The sequence below is a fragment of the Micromys minutus genome (assembly GCF_963924665.1).
Source record: "Micromys minutus genome assembly, chromosome: 10".
Classification (NCBI taxonomy): Eukaryota; Metazoa; Chordata; class Mammalia; order Rodentia; family Muridae; genus Micromys; species Micromys minutus.
This window is the reverse complement of record NC_137979.1, coordinates 26,337,460-26,361,295: the sequence shown is the minus strand read 5'-3', so window position 1 is coordinate 26,361,295 and position 23,836 is coordinate 26,337,460. Positions and strand designations below refer to the sequence as shown.

The following is a 23,836-nucleotide window of genomic DNA, read 5'->3' as shown; positions in this document are numbered from 1 at the left end:
GTGTGGTGCGCTTGTGTGCATGACGGAGCACATAGAGGTCGGAAGGCAGCTTTCAAGAGTCAGTTATTTCTCCTCCACAGCTCCTGGAATCAAACTCAGGTCTTTACCTCCTGAGCTGTCATGATGGCCCTTGCTAGGCAAGCTCTTAGGACAATATTATCTGTGGTTTATTAAGTTTATAAGAATCTGTTTTTCTTTTTCAGGCCATAATGCAGCAGGGAGATACATCCATAAAGCCCATCCTGCAAGTCATTGTAAGTGCCTGTGTTAGGTAGAATCCGCATGTTCAACTCGTAATTAAAAATTGCATTCGATGAGAGACATACAGTTTTGTCTACATCCTAGAAACACACACGCACATTCTTCCTTCCGCTTCTAGAACACACATTCCCCACTCCTCTCTCTAACATGCTCACTTTGTCTGTCTCTCACTTACCAACAGATACTATCTTTTTTTTTTTTTTTTTTTTTTTTTTTTTTGATGAGTTTTTAATTTTGGGTTTTCGAGTCAAGGTTTTTCTGTGGCTCTGGCTGTCTTGGAATTCACTCTATAGACCAGGCTGGCCTAGACCTCATAGAGATCCACCTGCCTCTGCCTCCCCAAGTGCTGGGTTTAAAAGGCCTGCACCACCACCACCCCACTTAAATTTCTTTTAGTGAATGGACCCATCGTTTAGTGGATTCTAAAAAATAATGTGAATTTCAGATATCAACAGATGAGAGACTCCAGGATCATTCCTGCAGACTTTGAAGCAGAAGGTGAAGATGGTCACCACTCCTGGGCCAGTCACCTTCCGGCTCCGTTTACTTAATTAACTTCCTTTAGAGGCTGCCCCACCCTTTCCAGCTGAGTCAGTGTCTGCTTCTGTCCCTGCACCAGCTGCGCGATGCCATAGGCAGATTGTTTTTCTTTCTGTTTTTAATTTTACTTCCTATTTTCAGTATGTTCCCCAAACAGTTCTTGCATGTGTTTGTTACATGCACGAGAAAGAACAGGTGATTATTGATACTTCGGTTTATATTGTATTTAATAATGTCAGCTCAATCCAGTGTTCCCTCATTTGTATTTAGGTATCGGGAGGATGGGCAAGCAGTTTGTCTTGTCTTAGACTAATGGCAAACCCAGTCTCCTGCCACGTAGCTTTGCTTACCCTTAGGGAGAGCCTGCTTAATGAATCAACTTTTCTATCAACTTTCCTAGAACATCCGTCCCATTACCACTGGGAATAGTCCACCCCGGTATCGACTGCTTATGAGTGATGGGTTGAACACTCTTTCCTGTGAGTATGATGAATACATTCAGGCTTTGGGAATACTTAAATAACAACAGCCCTCCCTACCCTTTGATTGCACTGTTTAGAGCCCCTGAAGCCTGCAGTGGCTGCGGGCTTTGTTCAAGCAGAGTTGCCACGGGCAGAGCCGTTCTGACAATAGACTGGCTACAGTGGGAAGCTGCCATTCAGCTTAATTAATTTTCTCTAACTGGTGTTGTATGTTTTCTTTGATTAATTTCCCTGAGGAGAGTATTGACACTTTGTGGGTGTGATGGGTGAGCTGTCCTGCCCTTCCTTTTCAGGAGTTTTATTTCTGTCCTAGAAGCTTTAAAAAGAATATTTTCTGGAATATTTGCCTGTTGTCTCTAGTCACGGTGCTAAAAGACCTAAAAAGGATTACCTTCATTTTTCCCCAGAAACTAGAATGACAGTAAAAATGATTTCGAGACTTTGAGAAACAAATTTAGGAGTAGCCGCAGATTTTAATACGGGCAAATTGCTGCTGCTTCCTCTCTGCAGGGTCTGAGGAGTTTTAAACAGCTGCATTTAATGGGTCTCCTTGTGATGAGCTTTCAGGTTCAGGAAGGGCTTGGAGACTGAGCTGCTCTCTCTGCTTTTGCAGCTTTCATGCTGGCCACACAGCTGAACACCCTGGTAGAGGAGGGGAAGCTGGCCAGCAACTGTGTCTGCCAGGTCCACCGCTTCATCGTCAACACCCTGAAAGACGGAAGGTATGCACTTCTCCATTTGCTTGCACTGTAGAGCAGGAACTGCATTTCGAAGGTTCAGGTCGGAGCTTTAACAAGGCAGTGAAGAGCCTCCGCTGAACTCTGCCTAACACTGGCATCAAGGGAGAAATAACAGGAGAAATAAATTGGAAATCTCAGAGAACAGACTAAAGTAGAATGTATAATTCTACTTATTTCTGGCTTCTTCAGCATTACTGTAGTATCTTTTAAAGAAGAGGTCACTTACTGCAACAAAAGAAATGTTTAATTATCCAGTCTGGTTCCTTTTTTGTGATCTTGAGTCTTTGGTAGTAAATGTGTTGAGCTGATATAGAATATGGTTAAGTACTTGCAAGATGTTACATGCTAGAAATACAGCGTAGCAGAAATGTTATTCCTATTTCTTAAAAAAATGACGTCAAGAAAACTTTATTTTAGGGAGAGGTTTATTTTTTTTTTTTTCTAATTTTTTTATTTTCTGTGATAGAATGCAGCCAAAACCAGTGCTGAGGAAGTTAAACCAGTGTGTGTGTGTGTGTGTGTGTGTGTGTGTGTGTGTGTGTGTGTGTGTAAGTGTAACTATTTTTAGAATTTATGTATTCGGGTGTTTTGTCTACACGTATGTCTGCACACCAGAAGAGAGCATCAGATCCCACAGGACTACAGTTAGAGACAGTTGTCAGCTGCCTTGTGGTTGTTGGGAATTGAACCCAGGACCTCCAAAAGAGCAGCCAATGCTCTTAACCACTGAGACATCTTTCCGGCCTTGTATATTTTGAAACACTTTTTCGGTTCATTTATTTATCTCTGTTGTGTACATTGTCTGCACTTATGTTTGTGTGAGAGTGTTGCATCCCCTGGACCTGGAATATGGACAGTTGTGAGCTGCCATGTTGGCGTTGAGAATTGAACTGGAGCCCTTTGGAAGAGCGTCCAGTGCTCTTAACCATTGAGCTATCTCTCCAGCCCTATTACCTGAATATTTTGAAACACTTTTTTTTTTTCATTTCATATTAACTTGCTGTGTCTGTATTCTAATTTTATCATTTAGCCTTTCTGTTGTCAATTTTAAATGTCTTTTATAAAGTCCAATTTAAGATTTGATTGGTAAGTTTATACTTGGTGTGTTAAAGATTTATTTATTTTATGTATGTGAGTACACTGTGGCTTTCTTCAGACACACCAGAAGAGGGCATCGGATCCCATTACAGATGGTTGTGAGCCACCATGTGGTTGCTTGTGCTGGGAATTGAACTCAGGACCTCTGCAAGAATAGCACATGCTTTTAGCCATTGAGCCATACCCGCCGCCTTTGTGCATGTGCCTATTTACTGTGGCTTTGCTTTGCTCTCTTCTGTCTCTGTCTTGAACCACGTGTTTTATTGAAGAGCTGAGGGCAGCCAGGACCTGGAGGCAAGCAGTGCACTACTGAGCTATGCTGAGCCCGGATCTCATGCTTCACTATGCCACTGTTTACTGCATTGTCCGTAACTTACTTTGTAACTTACATTGTCTGTACTTCCTGTTTGTTTGTTCATGTCCGGGCCTCCCATCTTTCTCTCCCTCTCCTTTTCTCTCTCTTCACTGGGTAACCTGGTCCAGAACTCATAAAGATCCGTCTCTACCTCCTTGCACTAATTAAAAGTCTTTTACAAGCATCTTTTAGCAGTTGTTAAAGAGAAATTTTGGAATGTTAGCACTCTGATCTTTACTAGGCTGAAGATAATAATAGCTTTGATGATAAATTGCTTGCTAGGCAAGCGTGAAAATCTTGAGTTTAATCCAAAAAGCCGGGTACAGAGGCAAGGGTTTGTAATCCTAGTAGGAGCCAAAGTCCCTGGGGTTTCCTGGTTTGTCATTGTAGCCTAATTGGGAATACCCAGGTCTCAGTGAATGACTGTCTCAAAAAATAAGGTAGGTGGGTCAGTGGGTAAAAATGCTTTCGGAAAGCCGAGAAAGGTCCTTGTTCAGTCTCCATGACCTAATTGGAGGGAGAAGAAAACAAGTTCCCCAGAAGTGGTCCTCTGAACTTTGTGCATGCATGTACCTGTGCACAAAGTAAGTGAATTGTGTAAAGGAAAGACAGGCCGGGAATCGGTAACGCACCTCCATCAGTGAAGTGCTTTTCTCCAGTTCATGCTGCTCTGGGTGTGGTTGGCAGCACCAAAAACCATATGTATGATTGTAACCCTGGTATTCTTTGGTCATCAATAGGATATGAAAAGCAAGGTCATCTTCGTATACAGCAAACTCTGAGCCAGCCTGGGCTGCATGAGACTTTGTCTCAAAACAAAGGAAAAATCAAGGAGGATGGCTCCTGAACACTGTCAACTGAAATTGACCTCTGGCCTCCACTTGCATGTCCTGCACAAATGCACTCAAAACACATAGACACCCGTGTCTGCTTCCCCAACGAAAGAACCTGTGTTCTAAAAGTGTGTATATTTGATTCTCAGTGAAACCAGTATACTTTGAGAATTTCAAGTTTATAGTTACCATTGTGTATCTCTCGTGATCCTTCTGAGAACTGTCTAGTTAGGTCAGCTCCTTGCACGAACTCAGTGTGGCTTCTTGGTGCAGTAAGGAAATGCGTTGGGGAGCACAGACTTAAAACAGCAGTGCACAATACTGTAGTAAATACACGTCATCAGGAAGCGTCACTAAGTACGATGTGGCTGTTTTCAGACACACCTGAAGAGGGTATCAGATCTTATTACAGATGGTTGTGAGCCACCATGTGGTTGCTGGGATTTGAACTCAGTACGTCTAGGAAGAGCAGTCAGTGATCTTAACCACTGAGCCATCTCTCCAGCCCATCTGTGGTGCCTTTGCTGCTTCCACAGGAGCTGGAATTATGGGTACGCACTCTACTCTCACCCTTAGCCAGCAGACCTTGTGTTATGTATAACTGGCCTGTGAGCTTCAAAATCCCAAGCATGCAAACCAAGTTTGTATTTAGGTTTTTAAGTATTGTGTGTTGTATTACCTACCTTTCTCATTGGTATGACCAAATACCTGATGAAATCGATGGAGAGAGAGGTTATGTTGGTTCACAGTTTGAGGGTGTGGTCCGACCTGGCAGCTAGGACATGAAAGTCCTTGTCACACTGCAGCCACCGACAGGAAGTCAGAAGCAGTGGGTACTGATGCTCAGCTGCTCAGCTCACTTGCTCCTTTTTATTCAGTCCATAGATGGTGTCACCCACATTTATGGATCTTCCCGCCTCAGTTAACCTAGTCTAAAGACCCCTTCAGGGGCGTGCCCCGAGGTTTGTCTGCTGTCGTTCTAGATCCTGTTAAGTTGTCAGTATCAACTGTCAGATGGGTGATGTTATTTTGACCTGTTTTCCGTGGGCTTTTGAGCTGACTCTTTCAGTTTATCTTTGGCTCTGGTTTTAATGAATTCAGTCTATTTTATGACTCCCTTCTGGGAAGCACCACTCTCCGCTTAGGCTTTCTTGAGTGCCAGGTTCTTTGTTCTTTGTTCGCCTCATTCTTTCGTTTCATACCCTGTGTGTCGAATTGTTCCTGTGCCATTTCCTCTTATCTGTACATGATTAATATGAACAGTCCTGGACAGCTCTGCCAGACTTGATGTTTGTTCTGCCGTTGTCTAGGCAAGGCACGTCTTCTTGCCAACCTGCCTGCCTGGGATCCAGTATCTTCCACTTAGTGCTTCTGGCTGCTAGCACATGGCTGTGGGAGAGCGCACATGCGCTTACCATGCTGCACAGCTTTGGGGCTGGTTCTCTCCTTCCAGCTTGCCAGGGATTAATCCCGGGTACTAGGCTTATATGGCAGGTGTTTTTACCCACTGAGTTATATTTTAATGTTTGTAAATTAAAAACAAAAAGTGTGTGTGTGTGCGGTGTGCACCCTCTCACTCATAGAACCCCGATGTCTTCCTCTGCAGCTATCTTACTTATTCCCTTGTGAATCTCTCACTGGCCCAGAGATCACTGGGTTTTTTTTTTTTTTTTTTTTTTTGACTAGACGGGTGGTCAAAGTGCTCTACCCACCCCAACTCCAACTCCGGCCTTCCTAGACTGGGGTAATAGGTACCACCAATTAGTTAGCTTTTCAGATGGGTGGGTGCTGGGATCCGAACTCAGGTACTCTCACTGAGCTGTCTCCCCAGGCTCTTCTTTGTTCTTTAAAAAAAATTTTTTTTTGAGATTTTTAAAAATGTTTTATGTGGGGGGGGTTATCTGCTACATATATGTCTGTGTGCCATGTGTTTGCCTGGTATCCATGGGCCACATAAGAAGACACTGGATCCTTTAGAACTGGAATTATAGATGTTTATGAGTCATCATGTGGATGCTGGGAACCAAACCTGGATCCTCTAGAAGAGTAACCAGTGCCCTTAACCTCCGAGCCAACTCTCCAGACCCTGGTACTTTGACCTTTAATTTTTACTTATTTACTTATTTTATTTTATATTTTTACTTACAGAAGCTCTTAGTAAAGTAGGCGTATTGACTCTGTTGTCTGTTTTACCTATTTATCCATTCTAACTTGGCTTGTTTGTATATGGTATTTTTAGGTATAAATCTGTATTTGCATTTGTCCACTTTCTACATTACAGCCTCTGAATCATAATGCTGGGGAAGCTTCCTGACCAAACTTAAGACTCTTTTCATACTTCCAGTGAGGTTTGCTTTTATATATGGCGTGAGCAAGGACTGTCACTTAGGTGTTTTTCCAAATGGGCGGTACTTAAAGGGCCAGTGAGACTGTTTTATTCTGAGTGTAATGGAAGGCATAGAGTTTGCTCAGGAGTTTATTTATCTTGTTTATGAGAAGGGGTCTCATTTAATGCAGCCCAGGCTGGCCTCTAACTTATCTAAGGATGACTTAAGCTGGGATCCTCAGTAAGCCCCCTGCCTGATACACACGGTGCCGGGGATTGACTGCAGGGCTTTGTACACAAAACTACATAATCATCCCCGAGTCGTGAGTGGTTTTTACTCTTTCTCACAAGGGCTGGGCATACAGCCTAGAGCCTCACACGTGGTAGGCACCCACTCTAGTGCTGCGTTACGTCTTCTGTTTCGTTGAGATGCTAAGGCTTGCACAGATTACTCTGATAAGGCCTGGGGCGTGCTTGCTGGGCATAGTGGTGCACCCCTGTAATCCCGACACTTGGGAGAGGGAAGCAGGAGGATTAGAAGTTCGAAGTCAGCCTCATATCTCACTGTATTGAGATTCTACCAAAAGCAACAAATAAGATGAGACAAACCGAAAAGTTCTCTGATAACTATGGAAAACTGATAGTTGGCGGCAGACACAGAAGAGGTTGGTATCCCGAATGTGCCACGTTCCTCTCCCCATTCGATTGTGTTCATGCGTCACTGACAATTTTTAAAAGTACGGTTTTGAACACTTTGGATAGTTATTATTACACTTAAGTTTAGAACATTTTCTTAACCCCATAAAGAAACCTTTAGCTACCAATCCCAAATCGCCTAAGTCCCAGGGGCTCACTGGTCTTCTCATTTCTATAGATTTGTCTACTCTGGACATGTAAATGAAGTCATGCATTACCTGGTCCTCTGTGACACTTCTTTATTTACCATAGTATTTTCAGGGCTAAGTTACAGATGTGTTACTATGTCACTCCCCTTTATGGCTGTAACATCCTGTTGTGTAGACAGATCACATTTTACTTATTTTTTTCCTTTGTGGTACCAGGGTCAGCGTACATGCTAGACAGATGCTCTACTCTGAGCTGCATCCTCAGCCTCTTTTTGTTTTGAGACAAGGTCTTGCTAAATAGTCTAGGCTAACCTTGAACCTGAGATTCTCCTCCTGCCTCGACCTTAGTTGGGATTACAGACCTGGGCCTCTAGGCCCGGCACTTTTTGCTTATCTTGCTTTTTCAGTTTATGGGCTGTTGGGTTGTTTCCATCTGTTTGCAGTTTGAATAATGCACTGAATATTAGTGTACATGTTTTTATATGGTTGGGCCTCTTCCTGAGGATTCTTGGTCTGTGTAATCAAACAACGACTGAGGAGAAGTATTCAGTGGAGCTGCTGCATCCGAACTGAGAGAGCACACACGTTTTCTTGTTTTGCCCCAAATAATACAGTGTAACATAATTTGCGTCATCTTGGCTATTGTAAGTAATCTAGAGGTAATTTAAAGCATATAAGAGGCTATCGATTAAATGCAGATAGTGCCTTCATCCATGTACAGATTCTGCTAGGAGTGCTAGCCTGGAGATGTAGAAGCTGAGGGTGAATGTGCTTAAGCGAGAAGTTGCTAGTTCAGGTTCTGACTTTATGATTTAATTTATGAGGAATTGCCAGATTATTTTCCCAAATAGCTATACCCATCCGCCTTCTCCCTAGCACGGCATGGATGATCTACACATTTTTCACAGCCCTTGGAAGTATGTGCTGCCAAAATACCATCTGTGAAGTATTCTACTAATGTCGGCAGTTTTCATGTTTTTTTCTTCCATATGAAGTTCAAAAGCCAAGCAGAGGTCTTCTGAATATACATAACTGCATTTAAATTGATATATTTTGACATTAGATCTTTTCATCCAAGAATATGATATCTTACCATTTAAAGCCTTGGATTTTTTTTTAGACAATTATTTCTTTATTATATGTATTATTTATCTGGCATTTGTTTCTTGAATTATCTTTTTATGTATAGTTTTTTTGTGTTATGCTATAACATAATTTAACTTAAATTTCTTTATCATCGGGAGGGGCAGTGTGCTTCGGGTACTGTGTGTGTGGAAATCAGAGGACACCTTTCAGGAGTTAGTTCTCTTCGTCCTCTATAGCTTTCAGGGATCAAACTCAGCTGTGAGGTTTGTGCATCGAGCGCTTTTGCCCGTTGAGTTGTCTCACCAGGCCTGCTTGGTTTTTTGTTTTTTGGTTTTTTTTTTTTTTTTTTGTTTTTTTATGATTCTGAATCAATTCTCACCATTAAAAAGATGTGGATGGTACCGTACCAGCAAGTACCTTGTCTCTACCTGGCCAGTAATAGAAGCCTTTGGTCTCGGAGCTACGCATCATTTATCTTGGAAAGTGCACACACTGCATGCTCACAACTGTTTAGGTCCTTAAGTTGCCTGGGGTTTTCTGGGAATGGCTCTTGGAATTTTTGAAAAACTTTTACTACAACTTGATATAATCATATTATTTTTAATCCTTTTGTAGTATGAATTCTTTTAACAGATTAATATTGAACTGTTCTTTCATTCTTACATAATAAATCCTGCCTTAAAAATAATCCTCTTAGCTTCCTTTCTCTATTTTCAAATCTGTTTTATATTTTTGCATGATTTTGAACATTTATAAGGCAGACAACACAGTAGAATTGAGTCCCCATATAACTGTGCCCATAGCTTCAGATTGTCACCTGACACCAGGTCCTGCTCTGTCTCCGTTTTCTCATATATACTCCTGATAAATTTGAAGTATCAGATATGTTATTTCATAAATGGGGATGTTCTACCTGGTTTTTGGTTTTAAGTAATGAACTATCTTTAACAAAACTAGTACTGGACTGGGAAGACAGCACAGTCATGTGTTTGCCTCACATGTGTGACAACCAGAGTTGGGATCCCCACCACCTGCATAAGAGGCTGGGCATGGTGGCACTAATCTATAGCCCTGGTGCTCGGTGAAAGCTTGGAGGCAGGTGGATAGGCAGAGCTTACCGGCAGCAAATCTGCTCAGTTGGTGAGCTCTGTGCTCAGACATCCTGTATAGCAGAGATAAAAGAGTGGCAAACACCTTTGGTTTCAGTGCTTGGGAGGCAGAGGCAGGCTGGTCTCTGTCTTAGTCAGGGTTCCTATTCCTGCACAAACATCATGACCAAGAAGCAAGTTGGGGAGGAAAGGGTTTATTCAGCTTACACTTCCATATCGCTGTTCATCACTAAAGGAAGTCAGGACTGGAACTCAAGCAGGTCAGGAAGCAGGAGCTGATGCAGAGGCTAAATGATGATGCAGATGATAAAGGGATGTTACTTACTGGCCTGCTTCCCCTGGCTTACTCAGCTTGCTTTCTTATAGAACCCAGGACCACCAGCCCAGGGTGGGACCTTCCACCTTGATCACTAGTTGAGAAAATGCCTTACAGCTGGATCTCATGGAGGCATTTCCTCAACTGAGGCTCCTTTTTCTGTGATAACTCCAGCTTGTGTCAAGTTGACACACAAAACCAGCCAATGCAGTGACCATTAGTCTGGCCTACATGTCAAGTTGCAGGACAGCCAGAGGTACCACCTACTGAGACTATCTCAGAAATTAATAATAACAACAACAACAATAATAATAATAATAATAATAATAATGTGAAGGAGCTGGTGAGATGGCTTAGAAGGAAAAGGCACTTGCCACCAAGCATGAAGCCCTGGGACCCACACTATAGAACTAACTCCTGCAAGTTCTCAGACCTCCACTTGTGCACCAAAGCACAAGTGTGTGCAGACACACACACACACTAAGTAAATAAATGTAAGAAAACTGGGTATAGTGACACTGGTCTTAAACCCAACATTGGGAAAGAGTGGCAGGAGGACCTCTGAGTTTGAGACCAGCTTAGCCTCCACAGGGAGTTGTGGCAGCCAGTCCTCAGGCACGACAACATATACTCACTCATACTGCACTCCTCCACACTCAAATGAAAAATAGGTACCATTTACACCTAAAGTAAATACCCAGTTAGTGTTCTGTTTCCAGCCACTCATATATATTGATGTATAAATGCTTAAATATGTGTCTGTGTATGCATTCATATTTGAGTCAGGATCCAAAGTAAATTTACACAGTAGTAGGTTGATGGTCTGGTAGCCTTCTGACACCTGTATTTTTCTCCTTGTATCCTTTCCCCTCTGCATTTATTTCTATAACAGCAGGCCATTTGTCTAATCCTGGTTTGCTGATGGTGTCCTTGTAGCAGTCACCTATGCTCTCTGTAAAATGGCTTTGCTGTGCTATTTCAATATGTTTTAATTTTATGTTTATGAATGCGCCTGCGTGTATGTGCACCATGTGTGTCTGGTGTCCACAGAGCTCAGAAGAAAGTGTTAGATGCTTGAGAACTGGAGTTGCAGATGGTGGTAGTGAGCCACTATGTAAGACCTGGGAACCAAACCCAGTTTCTCTGGAAGAGCAGCGAGTGTTATTTCTCCAGGCCCCAAGATGAAAATTTTAGAAGACATTATTATTATTAAAGTACTTTTAACTTATATGTACATGTCTCTGTAGTTACGAATGTGTGTGTGTGTTGGTAGAGGCTGGGTGTGTGCTGCGTGTTTGCCTGTTGGCATGTGTCCATGAACATCTTAGCCCATGATTTGGGACTTGTCCTTTTACTTGGGAGTTACTCGTGGCGGCAGGGTGTCAGTCAAACGCAGAGCTCTCTGATATGGCTTGTCTTGCTATCTGGCTTGCTCAGGAGGGCCGCTTCTTAAAGAAGGAATTAGAGGTGGAGTGCCACACGCATATTGCATTTATGTAAGTTTCTGAGCATCTGAACTCCAGCGCTCACACTCAGCATGCCCAAGCACGTGCTCCTGAGCTGTCTCCTGACACCAGTAGTTCTTTATCTGCAGATGACATTATGGCATCTTGTCCCACTATATATTGAATGACATCTTTGGGCTCTTGCTTAATTAAGCACGGTGGCTGGCTACCTGCCTTTATTGAAAGTGCAGTGGAGCAGAGAGAAAGAAAACAATCCCTAATTAATATAAAACTTCAAACTAAGACAAGTGTTCCAAAGGAATGAAGTCATGGTTGCAGGACGACAAAGAAACCTGATCTAAATAAGAGGCCAAGAAAATGTCTTTTGCAGTGATATTTGAGATGGGTGCTGGAGGGGCATAGCTCCATGGTAGAGCATTTGCCTAGCATGGATAAGTCCCTGGTTCAATTCCAAGTGTGCGATAAGAGCTGAAAAGTGCATATTAAATGAAGCAGAATTGGGGGTGGGGGTGCAGTCAGAGGACCATGTGTAGGCTTAGGAAGCATAGCATGTTCAGGATCTGAGAGAAAACAGCTGGGCTAGAGGGCAGCAAGCTTGGGATTGTGAGATGAGCTGGAGGGGATAGCACAGGCAAAACAGACAGACCATGGAAAGGAAGAGCTGGGGTGTGGCTGCACATGTGCACAAGCACCTGCACTGGTGTGTTTCAGATGGTTGTGCTAGGCTCGTGACCCAGCAAGTCCCAGGGCTCCACCAAGTGTTTCTCAGCCCCCAGTAATTAAAAAATTAAAGTGTCTACAGCTGTAATTGTTTTTCACTGGGAAAAGGTAATGATTTGGAAAAGTACGTAGTTCTGAAAACAGGTCATCTTTTTGTGTTTTAGGATTTTGTATTTAATAATCTAAACTGTATCAGTGCCTCCATGAAGATAATGGCATGTAGCAAGGTACACTGTTTTAATTAGGGAACTAGATGGGAAATGAATGCCACCACAATAAATTAAAAACAGAAACACTGATGATGTGGGAAAAGAATAAGTGAAATATCTACCTAGGAATTTACGCTCCTCAAGTTATTCAAGAATGAGAAAAAGTTGATAATGGATACAGTTTTAGCCGGACAGCTATTAATGTGAACTTCTCGGTAACTCATCTGAAAGGCTTCAGAGTTCTTAATTCTAACTTGTGTCTGTCTTTGTAGGAGAGTAGTTATTTTGATGGACGTGGAGGTTGTGAAATCTGCTGAAGATGTTGGATTAAAGATTGGGAATCCAGTGCCCTATAATGAAGGTAAAATTCTTACAGGTTGTATCTCTCAATTGGATATTGCTTTTTGGATCCAGAATGCTACCTTGTGGCTTACTAGTCTTAATAAAACAGATTGGGGGTGTGTTTCTAAAAAGGTGTAATGGTCATTCTGTGTTTTAAGAGTTGACTGAAACTACCTAGAATGTTCTGATAATGCAGGATTTACATGATGGCTGTAATGTGAGAGAGCCAGGTGCATTCTTTGTGTGGTGAGGGAATGTCTACGTATTTGTGCTCATGTGTGTGCACGGGGCTAGAGACCAAAGTCATGACTTCCTATTGATCCCTTATTTCTGAGAGAGGGTCTCCTCCTGACCTGGCAGCCCCAGGAAGTATCTTTTCTTAGGTTTTATCTTACAGGGTTTTGTTACTAGTTTGATTTATTTATGGCTTGCTTTATTTTTAAGTGGATCTTGTTGGTCTTGAACCTACTGTTGCCTCCTGAGTGGTGGGATTGCAGATGTGTCCTACCACACCTGGCTCACAGTGCTGCCCTTTGGCCTCAAACTCTGTGTAGCTGAGGATGACCGTGGACTACTGGTCTTCCTGCTTCTACTTCCCAGATACTAGGATCATAGGCCTATACCACCATGGTTAAACAGCCTCGATCTTAATAGCAAAAGTATTATATTCCTGTGCAAGTTTGAGACCTGCCTACACCAATGGAGACCTAATCTCAAATCAGAACAGAACCATTTAGCCTGTGATCTTTGTCTTGGTATTTCCAGTCAGCCCTTAACCTTGTACTGTTATATATTATTAAAACTCTGTGAGGTGATTCATGATTGTTTCCTAGCACTCTGGAGCCTGAGGCAGAGGAGTTTTGAGGCCAGCATTGACCCCATAGTGAATTTCAGGCTAGCCTGTGCCACAGAGTGAGACCCTGTTTCAAGCCTGCTCCTCCCAGAAATTTAACTATGGGTGGGTGGGTGTGTGTGTGTGTGTGTGTGTGTGTGTGTGTGTGTGTGTGTGTGTGTGTAGCATGGATGTGGAAGCATATGTGGAAGTCAGGGGACAACTCTGAGGAATCTGTCATGGTGCTCCGGGATGCAGGAATGGAAATCCCTAGATCATGAAGTGTTTGGGAGCCTCTTACCCTTGGCTTTCATGCTAGCCCATTCTGACCTCTGCCTGTGCGCTGGGGTTTCATTGTGAGCCACTGTTCCCAGCCAGTGGGTTCCTGCTTATCAGGTTGAGGAAATTTTACTTCTTTCTCTTGTTTGTTAACATTTTTGTTAAGAATGAATTGTGAACTTTGTCAAACGCGTTTCCTGTATCTATTAATAATCAAATGCCTTTTCTATTTTGGTTAGCTAATATGGTGAATTATGATGATTGATTTTTGGATGCTAAAGCAACCTGGGGCTTCTGGGATAAGTCTGGATTTGCGTTGTATTATCCTTTTCACATATTTGGATTTGCTTTGCAGAGTCTACCTGATAAAATTTTTTCCAGTATTTTTTGCTTGTCTGTCCATGAGATTTTTTTAAAGATTTATTTTTATTATTTTTAATTATGTTTATGTGTGTCTGTGCTTGGAGGACAGAAATGTTTAGGGTCTCTGGTACAGGCAGTTGAACTGCCTGATGTGGTGCTGGGAACTAAGCTCAGGTCCTCTGCAAGAACAGTGCGTGCATGCTCTTAGCCCCTGAGCCATCTCTTCTTCAGCCTGGAGTCAGTTTGGTTTTGGTATCTTAGTACTGACTTTACAGGGCGTCTGGAGAATATTCATTTCTGCATTTTTTAGGTTCATGTAGAATCCCTCTTTCTTACTTAATATTTAGTTGAATTCACTAGTCCTTTCTAGTCCCAGGAGCTTCTCCAGACTTGATCCTGCTGTCTCAGCCACCGCTGTGCCACCAGACCTGGCTCAGACAACAATTCTGATACAAATGTATTTGGTGTATAAATGTGGAGATTTTGTAAAGATCTTTTCTGTTACCTCTAACTTAATTCCCTTAGGATCAAACCTGCGTGTTTGATGTCTCAACTTCTATTAAATTCTCAACATGCCTCAAATTCTGTTAAATTACAGTGTTATGTTTGTGCTTCAGAGCATCATAATACCTTTTGGTAAACTGTGTCTCCACCTGAAAAGAGTATGTGTAGTTGTAGGTGCTTCAGATACATTCTTCCTGGGTTTCTCTGTCAGTTGGGAGAGGAATACTGGACCCTCAGATTGTCTTTGTGGGTTAATGTTTCTCTTGTGGGGCTCTTTGTCTTCTTCCCCTTCTTTCTGTGTTTCTGTCTGTTGGTTTATTGCTGTGACCTTATCACTCTGGCTGTGTGTGGTGTTTGCAGTGTGCATCTTTTTGCTGTGCCGATTGGTAAAATGTAGTGCAAGAATCCCGTTTCTCCTTCCCAATGTTTGTGGTATGCCTGTCAACCTATCTGTCATAAAGCTGACAATTTATTGCTAGTATTTTGTTGAAACTGTTTGTAAGAGGTTGTACCTGTGTTTTGTTTTGAAATGGTTCTCAGTTCAGCCTTCTTGCTTCAGGCCTTTTGAGCTGGGTTTATAGGTGTGTGCTGCCCAGGGCCAACTTCCAGTCCTGACTTTAAATTCATGACCTCCTTCCCTCAAACTCCAGTTACTTGTATTAATGATTAGCTTGTGTCTATTGCTTTTTTTAAAGTAACATCTCACTATGCCAGGCCGACCTTAAATTCAGGCTACTTTAGTTTTGTCGTTTGGATAACAAGCATGAGACAGCTAACACCAGTGATTATTTAAAGGGATTTAAATGATTTTTAGACACTGTCTTCATTTGTTTATACTTGCCTTTTCTGGCGTTTTCTTTGATTAGGCCCATCTTTCCTGCTGGGGTCATTTAGTAACACTGACGTTCAACTCCCTTCTCTCCCTGACTTGTTCTCGGATCCACTTCCTCCCTCAGTCTGTCTCAGTTGAGACCGGGCTTCTCTGTTGCCCTGGCTGTCCTGGAACCCACTCTGTAGACCAGGCTGGCCTCACACTCACAGATCCACCTCTGCCTCCTGAGTGCTAGGATTAAAAGTGTGCACCCCCGTGTCTGGCCTTTTTTTTTTTTTTAAGCAAACATGGTCTAGGAAGTTTTGTTAAATAAAACCTTTTGTTTCCTTTTCTCCGGTCTGGCTTGCTTCTAATAATGCCAGAGTCACCTGGGTTGATGATAGTCAGTGTGCATGCTCTGTAGTTTATGTTTCCTGAATGTTGTGCCCAATTCAGTGACTGCTGTTGTAGTGATGGGCACTGGCTTGGACCAGCATGTTAGTATTATGTTTCAGATTTCCTCAGATGACCAATCTCTCTTTATCCTGTCCTGATCACTTTCAGAGTCTGCATCTATCTGTCCCAGCTGGTACTTTCCACTCTTCATAATAAGCGGAGCCTAGAGTTGATCAATTCTAGAGACCTTTGTCCTCTTTGCAGCCACACTCTTTCTGCCTTAAGTGTGGGACCACGAGCGGCCACTGTGGTGGACAGGGACTTTGTGTTTTATTGTCTTGCCAGGTCCAGTTTATACTGTCCTCATTCACTAGAGCATGGTCCATGCCCACAAAGAAAATGGATTCCCGCTACTTTAGAATTCATCAACTCTACAGCTTCTCGTTTAATAACAGGACCTGGAGAGCCTATCCTTCCTCCGTGTTAGAATTGTCCCTGACATGGTTTTGTATGTACAGGCAGCTGTAGCCACTAAGAGTTGATGAGAGTAGCAGCCCTGTCTTGTCCAGAGGACACAGTTTTGTTCAGATCCTTCCTGGACCCTTATTTTTACCCTACTTCCCTTTTCACAATGGTCACTAAGCCTAGGGGTGTGTGTGTGTGTGTGTGTGTGTGTGTGTGTACACATACACATGTATGTACTCTATCTTTTGAGTTTCTGTTGCTACAAGAAATTCTAATCGAGGTAGAAAGATGGCTTAGCAGTTAAGAGCTCTTGATGCCTAATGTTGAAGACCAGAGTTCCAGTCACAGCAGCCATGTACCAACCCGGATGCCCACACACACTTACAACATTGGCTTCAAAAAAAGTGAGACAGGAGGATTGCTAGGATTTGCTGGTTTGTAGCCTAGCCAAGGAACAGGAGCCCCAGGTTCGGAGAGAAACCCTGCCTCGAGTGGAATAGGCAGGAAGTGATAAAGAAGAGAACTTCTAGGCAAATTTGGACACATGCACACACTAATGAATCTTGGACAAAGAAATGAAAACCATCATTTGGGATTTCCAGGACAGGTTTCTGATATATCCAGAAGTCTTCATTGCAGAGCTTTTCACTACTGTGAAAATTGAATTTAAGTATATAAGTTGTGCGAGTGAATCTATTACAGAACGTTATGTATATATTTATTTCAAATTGGTATTTTTAACTGTCATGTTTGCCTATAAAACTATGTAGTTTTAAATTGAAATTTAACAAAATCTTAAATTTTTTTTTAAAAAGGAAGAGATAGATAGATGGATGGATAGATAGATAGATAGATAGATAGATAGATAGATAGATAGATAGAATGTGTGTGTCACACACCTTTAATTCTAGCACTGGGGAGGCTGAGGCAGGCAGGTCTCTGAGTTGGAGGACAGCCTGGTCTACAGAGCAAGTTCCAAGACAGGACTACATAGAGAAACACTGTCTCAAAAAATGAAAGAATCTTAAGATGATCGTGTATCTGGCATTTATAACATGTTGTATTTTTCTTTGTATGAGTGCTTTGTGGCATGTTTGTAAGCGTACCGTGTAAGTGCAGTGCTCTTGGAGACCAGAAGAGGGCGTTGGTTCCCCTGAAACTGGAGGAACACATAGGATGGCTGTGAGCCTCCATATGGGCACAGTGCTCTTAACCACTGAGCCATCCTCTTTCCAGCCCTGTGTCTTTAACAGGCATTACTGTTTGTTTTAATTTTTGAGTAGAGCCGTATGACTTTGTAATCAAAACTACAGGGTACAGTGGGTGTGCTACTGCCCACTGCATCGTGCAGCGTAGGTGCGCCCACGCTGCCCTTTATAGACAGCGGATTTTAGGGTTTCATTATCCTACTAGAGCTGTTCGCCAAAGTACCAAATGCAAACGCTCCTCCTGTACCCCACACGGTTTACATAAAAGATAGTTTATACTTTATATACTAGTTCTCTGCCCTGTCTTTCTCTGTCCTCTTTAAAAGATTATTTATTTTTGTGAAATAAAGTCTTACCTTCAGTCCCAGGTGATCTTGAAACTTGTTTGCCCATCTCTCCATCCTGAATGCAGGGGTTACAGCCTCTCCCTCCCCATCTCCTTCCCTGCCCTCCTCCCTCCCCTCTGTCCCCCTCAGCAGCTCCTGTGTAGCTGTTCTGTTGTCTTGTCTAACCCAACTCTGTGGTTAGACCCTTTTGTCTCCATGCTCTGGCTGTTAAATATATGCTTGATCCTGATTTGAACCCCAGTGCTGCAAGAAGGAATAAAGATCAACCAGAAGCTGCAGTGGGTTACTTCCTGAGTAGACCAGTATGTGGGCACAGTGGACTTTTTTGCCAGAAATGATTGTTGGGTTAACTGGGAATGTGCCTGTGGTTGGCAGAAACAGTTAGATACTTGTCTTTGCTTGCTACAGCACCCCCAGCAATGCATGAAAATGCTGGTCTCTTCCCAGTCCTGCCAGCAGCCCATCTTCTGTGTCTTTAAGAGCCGATGGGTGAAGAAGAATAAAGAGTGTTGTCCTTTGGCTCAGATGTGAGCTCCATGCCCCTCCACCCCTTTTTTATATTTTGGCATTGTCACCAAGCCACTAGTATTGTTACTTGAACCACCATGGAAATGTCTTGGTTGCAGAGACTGTTCAGTATAGCGCGCTTCACCACAGCAAAGGTTTCTCAGTAGGCCGAGAACCAAAGTTAGATTTATGCCCTCTGGAACCTAATCCAGAACCTCTTACGCATCAGAAGACCATTAGGGTTAGTGAACAGATGCAGCCCAGACCAGTAGGAATCCCAGCATGCATTGGAATGCCAATATACATTTTATTACTGCTGCCACGGTGAGCAGAGATAGATGACCCAACGTGTGCGAAAAAACTGCAAACAGTTCATGCTGCAGCTGCATTTGTGTGTGTGTGTGTGTGTGTGTCCGTCCTGTGTATCTGTGCTATTGGTGATAATAGCTTGCTCAGACTTCAAGTACTGTATAATATATTAAAGTGTATTAATTATTCACATTGGTATTATGTCCAGCCTAATTGTGTCCATTTTCCGTCAGTAGGAATTTAGGAATATATATTGATCCATATCTTATTTGTGGTTTGGGAGTTGAGACAGGACCTTACTATAGAGTTTTGTCTGTCATGTAACTAAATAGACCAGGCTGGCATGAAACTCCAGGCAGAGATCCGCCTGCCTCGCAGGCGCTGAACTAAAGGCGTGCACCACCGTGGCAGGCTCTGTTTATTTGTTCTTTGTGTTTGTTAAGAAAGTACTTGCTTGGGAAGCTAGTGGGTTTGTTTGAATTTTTCTCTGCCCACAGCTCACTTGCCTTAATGGTAAGAATGACAGGTATGACCTCGGTCACCTGAGGGGCGGAGCCTGCAGTAATCTAGTTCCTTTCTCTGCTGGCCAGTAAGTAGCCAGCAGAACCTAAGAATTACATCTAGCTCCCTAGAATGGCTTGATTTGCATGTGGCCCAAAACAGGTTAAAATAAATGGAGCCCACAGTACTGCTTTGTAGAATAATTTTGGTTTTAGTTTTTTTTTTTTTTTTTTTCCTTAGCTATAGACTGATTGATTCGAGGTCTTGTGGGCAGCTGCTGCGTTACAATGCGTTAATTGAAGGGCAATTGCTGCTATTTACAATGCTCTGGAATTCTTGCCATCGTTTGATTCAGGACTGTCTCTTGTACCAGATTTGCAAGAGATAAAGGTTACTCTATTAAGTGGATTAGTAGCTTTTCCTAATTACCACATCTTATGTTCTATATAATTAGAGTTATTGCTGCCAGGATTGGTTGTTTACAAATTAGCTTCATGATGATGAAGCGCGTGAACTTAGCCAGACAGAGCTGAGTAATATCAGGTTTTCTCTTCTCGGCTATGTTAAAAGATGTAGTACTGTCTCCATCATGGTTTGGACAGTTACCGGAATAATGCACTTAACTCTTGTTCCTGGTCCAGAGTGAACACTCTCAAAACCAAAAAAACAGTAGTTGCTGTTACTGTTGTCTCGGGAATCCTAGGCTGGTCTCAGACTCCTTGTTAGCTGAGGAGGACCACCTTGAATTTCTGGTTCTCCTCCTACCTCTACTCCCTGAACGCTGGGATTACAGGCAAGGCACTTCCTGGGCTTAGTACTCTACCAAATGAGCTGCACCCCCAGCCTCAGACAGTTAACAGTTGGGAACTTATCATATTATGTCCCGCTGGAAATTATAACTAACTCATATGAAAATTATGTTAGAATAGGTACATAGGTTGTATATATGCTTTAATTGTAAAATATATAGTTACTGTTTAACTTTGAGATGGGTGCCTATTCTGGCCTTGACCTCTAGTTTCAAATGATTCCTTCTGTATAGCTGTGGCTACAAGCAGATGCCATTACAGCCAGCCACTTACCATTTTTACAGGCATAGCACGGTGACTTTAAATCAGTGCACTGTTTACTCTCCCCAAGTGAAGCTGCGAATACATTCAACACTCTAGTTCCCACTTCTGCCCGTCTCTGGTTACTCTATTTTACTTTCTGTCTTTGACGTTCCACATTCCTTCTGAAGGTCGGTTATCTTTGTGTGTGTGTCTGTTTATTTGTGGGGTCGGGGGAGCCAAAGATCCACGTGAAGCGTCTTCTATGGTTACAGGCTTTCTCACTGAGCCTGGAGCTCAGCGGTTGGGCTGCCTGGTTATTGAGGCCTGGGATCTGCCTATCTCTGCTCCCTAGTCAGTCCTCACCTCTCCAGCATGCCCCACGGAGGACTAAATGCAGGTCTTTATGCTTACTGTACCAACCGAGCCGTCTCCTCAGTCCTCAGTTATCTTTTTATAGAAATTGAATGTCTGCCCACTGACCATGTCCAGTTCAGTCAGACATGTTCGGCAGCAAAAACGGCTCTGAGCATGAGACTTCTACTTCAGGTAATTTGAAGACTGTAGAAAAGGAGAGGCTCATGAAATGGCTTCAGCGGGTACAGCATTTGTCCCCAAGCCTGATGCCTTTGTTCCCAAGCCTTTGTTCCATCCTTAAGACTCTGGTAGAAGGAGAGAACTGACTCCCTCAGGATGTTCTCTGTCTGACGTCCACATAGGTATAAGCACAGTCATGAGACACTCACACAAGCAAATACATTATTTTTAAAGAAAGGGAGAATTTAGCTGGAATATGGGTTACTTTTCAAAATATGTCTTATGAAGCAGGTAAATGTACTCTTCTTTTCTAACTACTTTCCTTCAATGTTATTTACTGAGCAACTTACCTCTCTCGCGCTGATTTTTAAAAAAAGCTTCACTTAAGATTAAACTGAGCTAGGCGACTCTGAATTCAACAATAATGGAAAGACTAAGCTGTAAACACAAGGTCTCACCGTCAGTTCCTGTGCCCCTTTCCTATGCAGATAGGTGTCTCAACTCTTCTCCTGGTAGGAATAATCAGTTCTGTTTAATCTTTTAAACTTTATGCTAAATGTGTTTGTCTCTGGGCACAATTACATCTCATTTCCCTGAGCTACTTAAGAGTAATTTTGCCAAAAATGAATTAAATGGGTATGCAGCATGCCCAGTGAGTTAGGGCCTTAGCCCAGCAGCAGTTAAAACTTACCGTTGGAGAAGGGAGAGCCTCAGTGGCCAGGGAGGTTTCCTGCCTGTGTGCACCATTTTTAGTGTTTCAGGAACTCTGAGACATATTTTTTAGCTGCCTTTGTAATGTGCAAGCCCTCTAGGTGAGCAGCCCAAATGAGGCTAGCTTCAGCCTTCAGAGCCAATCACAGAAATGAAATCAAACCCCATAAACTTGTTATTTGAAAACATAGTGGTAGGCAATTTACAGTGCTAACATTCTTCAACTTCATAAACATTTGTATAAGGGGGTGAAGGGCAAATACATACTCAGACGGTGTGGCGTTTCTTATTTTCTGCTTGAGAGATGTGTTCCTTTCCCCTCCCTTTTATCTCCCTGTTGCCTTGACACGGCTGCTTCTGAACTCTGTTCTCATCTCTCCCTGCTGTGACAGTTCACTAGCACTTCACGGTACCTGAGACTCTTTCAACTCATATTTTCCACCAGCTGTCAGTTATAAAATAAGGTTGCTTTGTTTGGGGGAAAGGGTAGAATCCTTTCTAAACGTCTCCTTTTCCTTTGAAGCCAAAGCACTTGAGAGACAATTGAACTGCTTTTAGGTTTTCCTTACCACCCTGCTTTCTCTTCTGATGGATCCTGCCATGAACACACTGTCCTGTTGATGACATCGATTTGTTGCTATGGAAATAGTGGTAGTATCACAGATTCAGCCCAGTGACTTTACTGCAGGTTCTTGAAGGAGAAATGGGCAAGGCTTTAGGGAGAACCTCATTAAAACTGAAAGCTGTCAATTCTAAACAGTTGAAAGGTAAATGGAACCAACCTTTACTATATACAGACAAAAAAGTGAGCCCTTTGCAGACGCAGGGTGTGCAGCCTGGTGCATTCTGCTCCTCTAAGAGCTAAAGGTGGGTTTTCCTAAGGTATTTACTGCTGGTGTTGAAATCTCTTGACTGGGTTAGCATTGAAATGGCCTGTTTTCATCTCCAGGGCATGCGCAGCAGCAAGCAGTCCCTTCCCCAGCCTCCGCAGCTACACCACCAGCCAACAAGCCCCAGCCGCAGAATGGAAGCTTGGGAATGGGTAAGATATGACATAAGAGTATTGAAGTTATGGGTCAAGATTGAAATAATGTTTGAAAATGTACTGAGACCAAGCAGTTTCAAATTGCATGAATCAAGCAGCACTTGAGAGGTGGAGGCAGGGGAGTCAGAAGTTCAAAGTCACCATCCACTACATGATAGGTTCAAGGCCAGCTTGGATTACATGATACTGTCTCAAAAAAACACAACACTTCCATTGATGGTAGAATAATTCCAATTACTGTATTTTTTATGAAGGTAGTTAAAATACACTGTTCCTGACCCAAAGATATTCTCCTCTGTTCTTTCTGGTGGTTGCTCATTTTTACCTTACAGTCTGTGCCTTTTTGTGAGTTTCTTTTAAATTCTTACCTTTCCCACCTACCATGTACTTATTACATTTGGCTTTTCTCTCCAAGTTTCTCATTTGACTTGACAGCTCTCTTAGGACTTTATCATCTCTTTAGACAGGGCATTGCTTTGGCATGGAGACCCCCCTACCTCCAGAGTGCTGGGGTTATTGGCCATGGCTTCTGTTTCATCTCTCTTTCCTTACTGGTTCTTTGTAAACTTGACATCATGCACCCCAGCCCCACTCTTCTCCCTGTTCCCTCGTACCTGCCCTCCACCCTTGAAACCTTTCTGCTAAAAGAAAAGAACATCTGATTATGCAAGCTCTAGTGTGTAGCAGTGTGTCCCAGAGTGCATCTTTTTATCCATGCATCTTCACTTACAAACGCTCATTGCAATGAAGTCTTGTTCGAGGCCTCTGGCTTCTGCTACGTCATCAATACTGTATCCTCTCGGATATCCTGCCCTGTCGGGTATCAGATGTCCTGTGTCAAGGAGATCCTGTAGTTCTGAATGTGTAAGACCTCCCCTTCACATGCTCTAGTGGGGATAGATAGGGTAGATGTTGGGGTGGACCAACTCAGTTCCTGAGTTTGGGCGTGGCTGTTAACTGAGCTGGCATGGTCCGCACCCATGCCTCCAGGGCAAGCTCTCCAGCAATGCCCTGGCTAAGCTTATCCAGTGCTGCATCCAGCAAGGTCAGGAACTGCTCTCCTGCCCCTGGGGCTGGCTGACCCATGCCCGTGTGTGCCATCGGGCTCAGTTCTGCTCTACTGTTCCCCTCACCCCCTAGCTTTCTCTTGAGCAGGTCTTGATGGGATCATTTTGTTTACTTTCTGGGCTTTGTTTTAGGACCCTCATCTGGGACACTGTCCTTGAACACTGTGATCTGTGGAA

The 23,836-nt window shown here is 43.0% G+C and overlaps 2 protein-coding genes across 3 annotated transcripts in view; one reads left to right on the top strand and one right to left on the bottom strand.

Moving 5' to 3' along the window:
- SMYD4 (SET and MYND domain containing 4) overlaps positions 1–23,836 on the bottom strand; it is a 192,892-nt gene that overhangs the window by 49,039 nt on the left and 120,017 nt on the right. The gene's annotated exons all lie outside the window — the stretch shown is intronic.
- The window catches only part of RPA1 (replication protein A1), a 47,966-nt gene that overhangs the window by 5,828 nt on the left and 18,302 nt on the right, over positions 1–23,836 (top strand). Inside the window, exons 2-6 of one of the 2 annotated variants that reach the window (XM_080922213.1) lie at positions 204–254; positions 1,202–1,280; positions 1,897–2,005; positions 12,659–12,747; positions 22,497–22,589. In XM_080922213.1, coding sequence (XP_080778339.1) covers positions 204–254; positions 1,202–1,280; positions 1,897–2,005; positions 12,659–12,747; positions 22,497–22,589 — 421 coding nt within the window. The remainder of the gene's footprint in view (positions 1–203; positions 255–1,201; positions 1,281–1,896; positions 2,006–12,658; positions 12,748–22,496; positions 22,590–23,836) is intronic. The other variant, XM_080922214.1, reaches the window with a different exon arrangement.